An 11,347-nucleotide genomic window follows, 5' to 3' on the forward strand; every position below is an offset into this window, starting at 1 on the left:
CACACACACACTAAGCAATGACATTGTTATAGAAGAGTCACTCTGAAGACTGTTCATTATACCAAACACTTCATTTATTTCCTTGTACTTATTCACAGTATTTACATTGTACAATACCTGGATTGTACTTTTACAGAGGACAAATGGGACTGGCCTGGACATATCTGCAGATTGATATGTCACTGTCTTCAACACAAGTGAGGTTTTTTTGGTTTTCATTAAAATTTTTCATGCAGTTCCAAACTATACTTGGGGAGTTTAATTGTAGAAGTAGTACAAAATGTCAAATCATACTGTATACTATGAAAATACAATTTAATGTTCTGCCTATGTTTTTAAAGAAATACTCCCTTTTGGTTCCACCTAATCTTAAAAGCGAAATACCTCATTTTATAGCATTAAACATCAAATGTGGAGTGTTCTCAATTCTTACAATCTAAAGAGTGGCAAGTCTCACTGACAGAAACATTGATTTGCTGAATGTATATTTGTAAACTGTCAGCAACATAGAAAATGCAAAGGGATTACGGAAGAATGCAAAAATAAATCTCTGTCCACAGGAAATGGGCATGAAGATGGTTCTGTTCTCTGTTGGTTTCCAAGGCACTTTTCAAGGTTCCTGGTGTTGCTCCTTTGCAGCTGAAAACAATTACATTTGATTTTATATTGCCACTCACTTTTTATTACAAATTCTAGAGGACCAATGAGTTCAGCAATATAATAACACATTTATAAACAAGGAGTCTTTATCTATCTTATGTTCAAAGTCTAGGTCTTTCCCCCACTCCAACCTGGAAAACAACTTAATTCTTTCCTTACCATGTGCTTGCTGCCTAAGGGATGAAAGCCATCATGCACACCTGTGAATAAATACTTGCTACTGTTAACTTTAGTTCTTGGTCTTAATGTATGATGGGGATCTTTGGTTATTCAATCAATAGAGTTGCAGTTTGTGTCACTTCAGGGAAAGTGACACAAACTTGCCTTAAACTTCAGTGTTCACACAGTAAACTTACTATTTAATCAAAACCCTTTCTAGTACTTCTTGTTAAAATACCTGTCTACCTGTTAGTTTTAAAGGAAGGGTAACATCAAGGTTACTAGGCCATATTTAGGTTAAACCAGGTACTTGGATACTTAGTATTCAAGTTTATACTTAAAAAAAAAAAAAATCCCAGAGCTCAGGCTTTTCATTTAACTGACCTGTAGGTTCAATAATAAAGTGTATGTGTGACTCATAATATGCTTTCTCTGGTCTGAGGACAGTTACTGAGCTTCCCAAGGAAACCTCATGAATTTGCTCATTACTTGTCTCCTAGGACTTGTAAAACCTGACCCTTAGGCTGTGGGCAAGAGTTGGGACAGGAATCTAGTCCAGTTGTCTGGAAAAGAGACGATGAAAACTAAGCAGAAGACTGGTGTGGCCACTGTGAGCCAGCAGAACACATGCTCAGGGTTTTCTCCATTGTGGTGAGACGGGATGCTTGTTCTGGACCTGACTAGTACCCTGACTAATCTGCAAAGTACAGAGACACCTACCTAGGTTTATACTGGTGGCCACTAGATACAGGTTTGCTGTCAGTTTTAACCTTCTGACTTAAAAGAGTTTAATCTTTAAAAAATAAAAGTTTTAAACTAATAGCAGAGATACTAGTGTTTTAAACTGCACCCCCCCCCCCCATATTTTGGCCAAACTGAACCTATTTCATGTGGGACAAGTGACTGTTGAAGCAGGTGGCCTTTGGTGCAGAAGTTTGAGAACACAGATCTTAATGCCCCTGTACTGTGTTGCAATATCCTGTCTGGATAATGCAGGAGATGTAGCAGAAGCCACTGTGACTTACTGTGGCTGCCCCATGCCGTATCTCTTCAACATGCCTTTTCCTTGCTGTTTTCTATAATACACTATTATTAGGGCAAGCATAGATGTGCTGCTGATGCCTGGCAGACTGGCCAAGTAGAGCTGGTGCATGAATACAGTGTACTGCTGGTAGTTTGGCTCTTTGGGAAACTGAATCCTGTACAAGAGCAGCCAGCCCTCAGGAGGCTAGGTGGTACCAAAGGCAAGAAAGTTCTCAGTGGATAGGCTGGACATTCATGCCCTACTTCCCAAGGGACACCCAAAGGATATAATAGAGCTGACATTTTTATTTTCCCAGAACATTACCAGCACAACTACATGTATGTGTATGTATGTATGTATATGTGAAGAGAAAACACTTCAATGAGCTATAAATGCAGTGGTTGCAAAAAATGAAAATGTTGGAAAGAAGGGAAATGAGGGCACATACTTCTCAGCTTTGACTAGCATAAACACACCTGCTTCCTCCAGAAAGCCAGGATGCTTGTGCAGCCTTCGCTGCTTCACTTCACCATTAGTAGAGAGACTCTTATTTTTAGTGGCTTTTGGTCTTGATATAGCAATCCAGACTGTGAGGATGTTGTGTACTGGCCCTGCTGACCCAGCTAGGTCCAAGGTTTACCTCTGTGCACAGTGCTGCTGTTGTACTGGGCAGTCTACATAAAAGAGTGCTCCTCTCATCCATTTTTTATGAGACAAGCTAGAATAGCTATTAAAAAAATGCAACATTTTTTATTTGTATTTTCTGGAGAGCAGGCATGTTTTCTGGGAACAACCATTTGTATTCAGGAAGTAGGTCTTATTTGTGGTGTGAATCTCTACCTAATAATACCTGACACACTTAAGACATAGAAATACAGAACTGATTAAAGTCCTGTCAATCGATCTTAAACGAATTAGTACTGTGGAATCTGTGTTGGGAAGTAAAGCCATATTCCCCCTATACATTGGTAGCAGCACAGTTGAGAGCATCAAGAGAGCATCAGTGTACAGTTACAACTGATAGTGCATTTACATTTCTTCCACTAGGCATTAGGGGTGAGCACTCATAGAAACATTTATTAGCTATGTTAGGGTTTTTTTTTTTTTTTTTTTTTTTTTTTTTTTTTTTTTTTTTTTTTTGCTATAATGATAAGACTCCAAACCTTTACCAGATACATAAATTTTGCGTGGCTGTGGTTAGTAACAGACAGTATAGTCTAACTTAAAATTTTGTATTACTTTACCAAAGTGCAAAAGGAATGCACATTTGACAAGTATCATGTTTCAGGGTTTTGTGTGTGTGTGTGTGTGTGTGTGCGCGCGCGTGTTATATACATATGTGTATGCAGATGTGTGTGTGTTATATACATATGTGTATGCAGATGTGCGTGCCCATGTATGCATACAAAAGCCAGAGAAGGATGTTGAGTGTCCTGTTTTGTAGCACTCTACCTTAGTCCTTCAAGGCAGGGTCTCTCACTGAAACTGGTGTTAAAGTAAACCTCTTGTCTGGCCACTGCAGCTCTGGGGTTACAGGAATCTGTTGCCATGTCTGGCACTTTACATGGCTAATGGGGATTTGGAACTCAAAGCCTCTTGCTTACATAGCAAGCGCTCTTACCTTCTGAGCTATATCCCCACCCACATGCCTCAGTTTTTAAATTTGGTGTTTTTATGGATTGATATGCAGTGCAATGCTGGGCAGCAGGGAACCACAGTTCTAGCCTTCCACATTCTATATGTTGTTTATTAAATAAATTTTGAAGGACATCTGTGTTCATAAATGTCAGTGAATTAGTTCAGCCATGAAGCCAACAGCAATAGGTTAAAACATGTGCCCTGATGTAAACTGTCCGTGCTGAAATCAGCTATGTGCCATATGAAGCTCCAGTAACAATGTCCACTGTAGATAGCCAGCAGGGGGAGCTTTCTACTCATGGCCAGTATTTTGAGATAAGTTGGTTGTCTTTTGCTCAGAGAAAGGCTACTGTAGTGAAAGAATGCATGAGTCTAAATGCCCGTTGTTTTTTTTGTTTGTTTGTTGTTGTTGTTGGTTTGTTTGTTTTTTAATGACCTACATGGGATACTAACACTTTCTGTGTGTCCACCACAATTGTTTGGGAGCTTACCTTATCTCTCCATGCACATGGGACTGACAGCCAGCCGAGTAAGTAGCCTGGCACATCTTTTATAGTCTGCAGTGAAAACAAACCATGGAGCCTTGTCAGTTGCCTGCACAACATTAAAATTAAACATAGGCTGACTATTTTGCAAATATATAAAGTTATAACCACCATTTAGTTTTTAATATTCTGACTTCCTTAGAAGTAATATAATCTGTTATCTGAAATTATGAACTCTATATTGCTTACTTTCTTCAGGGGAAATTGGCATTACAAGTAGAAATTTGATAAGGGCTACAGAGGGGACAGACACAGCATCCTCTGAAGTGTGGCTGCCAGGTCCACAGAAATCCCACGATTGTTGCTTTTAGTAAGATAGGCTCCTAACATGCCTTTGTGTGAACTCTTTTTCAGATTATGTGCAGATTAAGTCCCCACCTGAGATGAGCCTTATAGACTTTTACAATGATGTCAGAAAGAAAGAGGGCCTAAAGGATCAGGGCAGACTGGATCTAGTTGGGAGGCTATGCAAGAAACAGAGGCAAGGGGATAAGAAGGTCAATGCTGGTCTGGGCTACAGAATGAATATGAGGCCACCTTGAGCAACTTAACAAGAATATGTCCCAAGAAGTGAAAATGAGAGATAGGGGTGGGTATAGCTCAGTGATAATGTGCTTGTGGAAAGCTCTAAACTCAATTATCAACAATGAAGAAGAAGAGGAAGATAAAAGTTTAAAAGCAAATTTTCAAGTGTAGACTGGAAAAAAAGGTAATATTTTTTGAGTGCAGCCTGATGTTCACTGCTGCTTCCTAGATTCCATACTTAATTCTTCTGCTCCATCAAAAAATGTATAGGAAGGTTCAGTTACTACAGCTATAGGAGAATTTCCCCAGGACAAAATTCTGTGAAAAGCTTCAGTAATTTATGATTTACTAAAGTGTATTTCTCAGGAGTAACAAAAATCATCAAAAGGGGAAGCATTCATCCTCAATGGAGAATCTGAATGAGTGACAATGATAAATATTTACACACTCCCAAAAAGTTAGCTTCTAAATGTTTATGACATATATCCCTTTGGTTCAAAGAGGAAAGAGAGCCTAACCTACTTATAATTGGTCACCTAGATTTGTTTTATTGCTCTTCTTCCTCAATTTTTGAAATGTAGTTTTCCTGAATAGATTCTGTACCAAGGTGGAGTAGATTGTGAGCTCAGGAGTCATCTAATTAACAAACTGTACATACTTCCATTTGTAATTTGCCTAGAGATTCTAGGTGTTCCTATCTCACTCAGTCCAAGTCTCAAACAATGCTCCTCAACCAGTGATGTGCATGTAGAGTAGAACAGATTCTGTTTGTCAGGAATAAGAGATTTGGTTCTTCATTCCACCAAGCACTTATGGCTATCTAGGAAGGCTGGACTCTATGGTCCATAGCAGTTCTAGCACCCCAGGATTTCAGTGAATTTCTGAACATCATAAAACATCACAGAAGGGCTATCATTCTGTTTTAATGAAAAAAGAGATGGAAATGGCTAATTGTCCCAATGCACAAATGTGTCAACCTTCCACCACTTGGGACTCAGTTTAAGCTGTGACCAGGAGTCTTTATATATTATTACCAAAGGATGCAACAATGTGGGGAATAGCAAGACACCCTGGGAGAAGCTTGAAGAAACTTTGCAGGGTGGAACATGAGCCTTGAGCCTGGTGCTTTGATGTTTCTATGACAAGCAATTTAAATTTTGTCTCCTAATCTCTAAAGGAATGGGTTTTAATGCTAGAAGGTCATGTTCAAATTTAGAATCATATTATTGTATCGTATGAGATATTTTTTATAAAATAGATGTTCACTTAAACAATAAAAAGGTTCTGTGGCCCCAAGAAACAAGTTAGTAATTCTCAAACAGAAGATATTTCATTGCACAAGAAAGTAGGGGAGATAATGATACAAGAGGTTCACATGGCAAGTTCAAATGAAAAATAAAACTCTACAGGAAGTATGTTTGCTTACCCTGGGCTTTAGACCTGACTAAGTCTGACACATGCTAGTGAGAAAACTTTGCTGGGCCAAGACCCACAGATGTGATGTCATGAACCTACCTAGCAGTGTCCATCATACAGAAGCAGTCTGTAAATGACAGGCATCAATATTCAGAGAAGCTATGCTGCCTAAACAGAAAAAAAATCCTACTCCATGTAACCAGTATATCTGTGTCAAGCAGGAAAGGCTACTTCAGTCTGCTGACTGGGCTGCTGTCCTCTTTATCATCTCTCAAAGCAGCCCGCCAGATCCTGGTGTGTCTGCATGGCTTTTCTCCTGTGAAAGTTGTCATCTCATTTTTAAAAAATGATTTTATGAAGAGTGCAAGGGGTCATTTGAGGGGAGTAAAATATACTTCAGTAGATAAGTAGATGAAGTGTGTTGAAAATGTAAAGAAATTTAAAGGAAAGACACATGAGAAATGGGCCAGTGTATAAGCCCTGTGTCTCTGAGCTGAAGAAGAACAGCCAGAAGAGCAGCATTTGGAATAGCAAATAAAATTCTTAGGTGATGAGAGTTTTTATTACTAATGGAAAGAAAATAGCACTGGTCAGAGCAATGGAGATGGCAAAAAAGTTTGATGGGAAAATTTCAGGCCGACCAGACTGTTTATACCCCAACACTTTGACCACCAGCAGACCCCTGAGCATCTCACTCCTAACCTGTGTGATCTCCAATAGACTAGAATATGGACTTTGTGCCAGAATTCATAAACAAAATGAGAATGTGAATGAAAGGAAGGGTTCAGGCCATTTCAAGATGGGTTACCATGAGGTAAATACTTTCCAGTGGTTTTGCAGAGTTTAAACCATCTGCTCCAATGTCTAGGCACCCTGCCCCAATCCAGACAGGTAGGGACCTGTCAAAAAGCAGACCTCCTGCACTGAGAAGGAAGAGTGGAGCGCCATTTGCCTATTGGGTGCTCACTTACATGCAGGGATGGTGCAGTCTCGCGTGTTGTGGTAAAGTCTGTGAAAGTGCTTGCTGCACTTCGGACTGAAATAAAGAGGACCTGGAACACAGAGGAAGAAAGTCACAAAGACTCAGGGCAAAAAGGAGCAGGGAGGGCAGAGGAGTGAAGGGAACACACACCTGTGAGATGTTTCAGAAACTTGTCCTTCATCCTTAGATCTCGAGGAACAATCTCTATGAGGGGTGAGAAATCGTATTACTTGAACAAAGCACCTATTAAGTGTGATCTTAAGTGAATGTGGAGGAAATTTTTGAGACTTGCATTATCCATACTACAATGCACTGGATAAAATAGGAGAACACTTGGTATTTGCATGTAATACAATGCGGACACTTAGATCAGGACATGATTTTTCTCAAACAGCATTAGCTACTCATAAAGCTCCAATATTATCAGTCTATTCTCTCTGGATATGATAAGAGTCACAGGCCATAAAGTTATAGGATTGAAAAAAAAAATGGTTTTGGATAGGTTCCAAGGGATGAATCACTTGTATCCACTTTAATTTAAAGAACTTTGAAATCAAATTCCACAGCATTTAAAAATTCTAGAAATAAACCTGAACCTTCAAAACAAAACAAAAAGATGTATTGAACACTATACTTTTGTAGGTAATTTTAAAGATCAAATTTCTTTACAGTTCTCTGATAGTGGGGCTGGTATGAACAGATGGGAATGTACATCACCTTGGTTTATAAGGCAAAGTAGAGTCCCTAAGGAAAGGTTTTTACACACCAACTCATAATCATGCTTTTTGTTGGCATCTGGTCCCCAGTGATGGCTTCCTGTTTGTTTTTTCCCCCGAGTTTGGATATTGTTTTTGCTTTATTTTCAGTCTCTGTAATCATTTTCTAAGTCTCTGACCCACATGAGGCCAATAACTTCTCTGTGATTGTGTAATGTCACATTTTATTCTTACCAGAAATATTATTCTCCTCTTTCCTAATAGCCAATGAGAGATACTGACATTGAGTCTTCCATGAGGGAGGTGGAGACTACTCCCTAAGGCCTTTCTTCATGTACTCCTTACTTGAGTCAGTTTACACAAAAGTGACCCTATCATATTTGACCTAATTGTGTCATGAAAGCATTAAAAGCTTGCATGCTTCCCTGAGAAATTCCCATGAGCCACTCTGGGAAAGGCTCCACCAGGGAAGCTGTGGCCATTTCTTCCTCTGCTGGAAATGGTGGGCTGGCAACCCTCCTCTGTAAGGAGCAGAGTGTTCTGAACTGGGCATCAGCATATCTTAGCAGTGGATTGGGATTGTTATTTTAGAAGCTCACACACAGTCTCCTGTTTCTGCCAGTTTCTTTTTCTTGAGAAATAATAAAAAACAAAAACAAAAAACCACAAAAAATTCTTAGTAAAAAATTTTTAAAATTGATTCGTCTTTAAAACTATGTTTCTAAAAAAAATTCTATTTAAGAAAATACTAATATAATGTGTCTTTCAGATATGCAAGGTAGCCCTTTCATCCACACTGCCAAAACCCACTTTTTGCTCCTCAGTACACACTGTGGCTAGAACTGTCTTTCAGGGCCCACACTGACAGTACCTCACTCATTCCTTTTCCTTCAGGTCTACACTGATGGACACTCGGGCATCCTTGGTTTCTCAGGTCACATTGCCGAGACTTTCACTCACTCTCTATCAGATCTACATCGCCAGGACCTCACCCACTCCAGTCCTCGTGGTCCACATTGTTGGACAATCATTCACTCTCTACCAAGTAGATTGGAACTGTCAGACAATCAGCAGTCACCCACTCTCTGCCCCCTCAGGTCTACACTGCTAAGATACTCACTGTCTGTTCCTTGTAGTCTACACTGCTTGGATCCTCATCCACTCTTCATCCTACTGGTCTATACTGCTACAGCTCAATCTCATTAACTTTCTGTACCTTGTGGTCTAAGCTGCTGGGCACTCACCCACACTGTTCCTCAGACTCACACTGCTTGGGCGCTCTCTTCCACATTCTATCCTCATATGTCTACACTGCCAGAACACTCACTACTTACTTCCTGCCTTTCAAATCTATGCTGCCAGAACCCTCCCTTACTCTATTTCATATTATGGTCTACACTGCTGAGCTCTTACCCACTCTAAGTCCTTCACGTCTACACTGAGGAACACTCACCCACTCTCTGCTCCTCTGGGTCTGCCCCATAATCCGTGGCCTCCCTACGGCCCAAGGCAAAGTCGGACTCGCCAAGGAGCTGCAGCCTCTTGTTGTCTCCATTGTGGAATTTCTTCAGCTCCTGAACCAGCTCAACTAGCAATCTCAGCAAGGTCTGCCGGTCTGCAGGCCCCCGGGGCTGCGCACGTCCCCGGTCCCCCACCATGCTCAGCAGCAGCAGCATAAGGAACAGTGGGCGCCCTGACACGCGCATGGCCCCGGTGGCCTGTGTCGCGGATCTTGGGACCCGCCGCCCCACCAGCCGGAGTCCAAGTTTCCCGCACGCGGAGTCCGCGCGGAGACCGCGCCGCACAACTTTCTTTCACCGCGGGAACCGCGCGCGGGGTCTTGGACACTTCTCAGAAATAGGAGGCCACAGGTGCAGCCCGGCCTCAGGTCCGGAGGTGCGGAGCAGTTGGGCCACCCTGGACTTGAGAGACAAGGGCACCTGCCAGCTGTGGGTACCGCACTGCCCTCAGGCACCTGCTCCCACGCCGTGGATCCCGCGTTGCCCTCGGGCACCTGAGCCCACGCCGTAGGTTCCGCGCCCGCCGCGCTCCTCCGTCTCCCAGTTCCGACACTACTTCATGAGCTCCAGCTTCACTTGTCCAGCGCAGGGACACAGGACGCACAGCTCCTACGGGGACAGCGCCGACCCTGCTGCTCTGAGCCCGGCTGTCCTCGGGCGCTTCTTATCCCCGCGGCCGCCGACGTCAGGCGGGTCCCCCGGGTTCCGAGCGCCGCTTTAATTAGAACCACCGAGCGCTGCTCTGGGGCGCGGATATTCGTCAGGCCCCTCCGCCTCTCGCTCTCTCATCCCCTCCCCCGTCCCCTCCAGGCCCAGTCTTCAGTCTCCGCCCCTCCCTCACGTCTCCACCCGCGTCTGGTCTCCCCCTCTCTCGTCCTTCCTCTGCCTCTCCTGTCTCCCTCTCCCGCAGTCTGTTTCCCTCCGTTCCTGTCACAAGTGACAGGATGAGCAGAAATGCCTTTACCGGGAATTGAGATCTGTTTTTGTCTAAATGTAGATCTTGGGCTATTTAAAAGGAGCGGCTTGATTGCCTCGATATTGACATCGAGTGTCATCTAGAGTCTGGACTTTTCCCGAGGAGGGATCTGCCTGACACAGGCAGGTTTCAGGGTCTGAAGAAGACGGTGGGAGCGCTTTGCACTTGGAGGGACCCAAGCAACCTGCGAAGGTCCTTGGAGTAGGGACAGTGCTGGACCACGGGCTCTTGCTGCTCAAGCTGCATCTTTAAGAAAGTTTGATCTTTTGAATCTAGCCAGGCACATTTACAAGGGCACAGCAATTTACTTGCTTAATTTTTTTTTCTTGTGATAAGTATTACCAACTGCACAGTTTCCCATTTCATTGGTGCTTTCTGGGCAGGAGCTGGACATCCTCCAAGTCAGCGATCACATCGGGAAAGGTGTTCTTAGTACAACATCAGAAGGAGAGAACGCAAGCATTAAAAGCCTTGATCTTTAACCTGCAGCTGCTCAGGCTGTTGCGAAGATGCAGTGCCTTGCAAGTGCTCACCTGCATTGGCCAGGGGTGAGGAGGGAATCATTGTGTGCCAAGCCCCTGCTCTACATGGATCCTGGAACTCTAATTCCATCTCCTCTCTCCATCACCTTCTCCTTCCCCTCACTGGATCTGTTGCTCTAGAAGATCAAGTACCTGATAGAGTGGGATGAGTAGCTACGGGAGAACCTAAAATGTGGCCCCTTGGGTGGTGTGTCTCTCTTTAAAAGTAAACAGTTTTATTTTCCAATTTGGGTTTCTTTTAGTTTTAGAGGTTTTTTTTTTAAGTTTATTTAATGTGTTGCATGCAATACAGTGGAAGTGCATAGGTTCCTACTGAAATTTATGCAAGACAAAGTAAAATTTCATGAGAAACAGATCTTAAGCAGATAAGATGGGGTACTTCTCCTTTCCTTTTTCTTTTCTTTTTTTTTTTTTAAGATTTATTTATTTATTATGTATACAGCATGTATGACTGCAGGCCAGAAGAGGGCACCAGATCTCATTACAGGTGGTTGTGAGCCACCATGTGGTTGCTGGGAATTGAACTCAGGACCTCTGGAAGAGCAGTCAGTGCTCTTAACCTCTGAGCCATCTCTCCAGCCCTCCTTTCCTTTTTCTTTTTTTTTTTTTCTTTTTTTTTCTTTTTTTTTTTTTTTTGTTTTTTC

The 11,347-nt window shown here is 42.5% G+C and overlaps 1 protein-coding gene across 1 annotated transcript; it reads right to left on the minus strand.

The window, feature by feature from the left end:
* Positions 1–58: 58 nt before the first annotated feature.
* Positions 59–9,941, minus strand: Alkal2 (ALK and LTK ligand 2). The gene is made up of 5 exons (XM_052745714.1): positions 9,119–9,941; positions 7,100–7,153; positions 6,939–7,019; positions 3,973–4,038; positions 59–639 (listed from the first exon to the last, which is right to left on the minus strand). The coding sequence occupies exons 1-4, from the start codon at positions 9,369–9,371 to the stop codon at positions 3,974–3,976; spliced, it is 453 nt and encodes a 150-aa protein (XP_052601674.1). The 5' UTR covers positions 9,372–9,941; the 3' UTR covers positions 59–639; position 3,973.
* Positions 9,942–11,347: the final 1,406 nt, after the last annotated feature.

The sequence above is a fragment of the Peromyscus californicus genome, unplaced genomic scaffold, assembly GCF_007827085.1.
Source record: "Peromyscus californicus insignis strain IS unplaced genomic scaffold, ASM782708v3 Scaffold_1__1_contigs__length_55948999, whole genome shotgun sequence".
NCBI classification, from domain to species: Eukaryota; Metazoa; Chordata; class Mammalia; order Rodentia; family Cricetidae; genus Peromyscus; species Peromyscus californicus.

Bases quoted from the DNA above. Each gene is read 5' to 3' on its own strand.
- Alkal2 (XM_052745714.1), bottom strand. From the start codon at position 9,371: ATGCGCGTGTCAGGGCGCCCACTGTTCCTTATGCTGCTGCTGCTGAGC. The intron at 7,020-7,099 runs GTGTGTGTTCCC...TCTGTGTTCCAG, and splicing joins GTTTCTGAAACATCTCACAG to GTCCTCTTTATTTCAGTCCG. The intron at 4,039-6,938 runs GTAAGTGAGCAC...TTTTCACTGCAG, and splicing joins AGACTGCACCATCCCTGCAT to ACTATAAAAGATGTGCCAGG.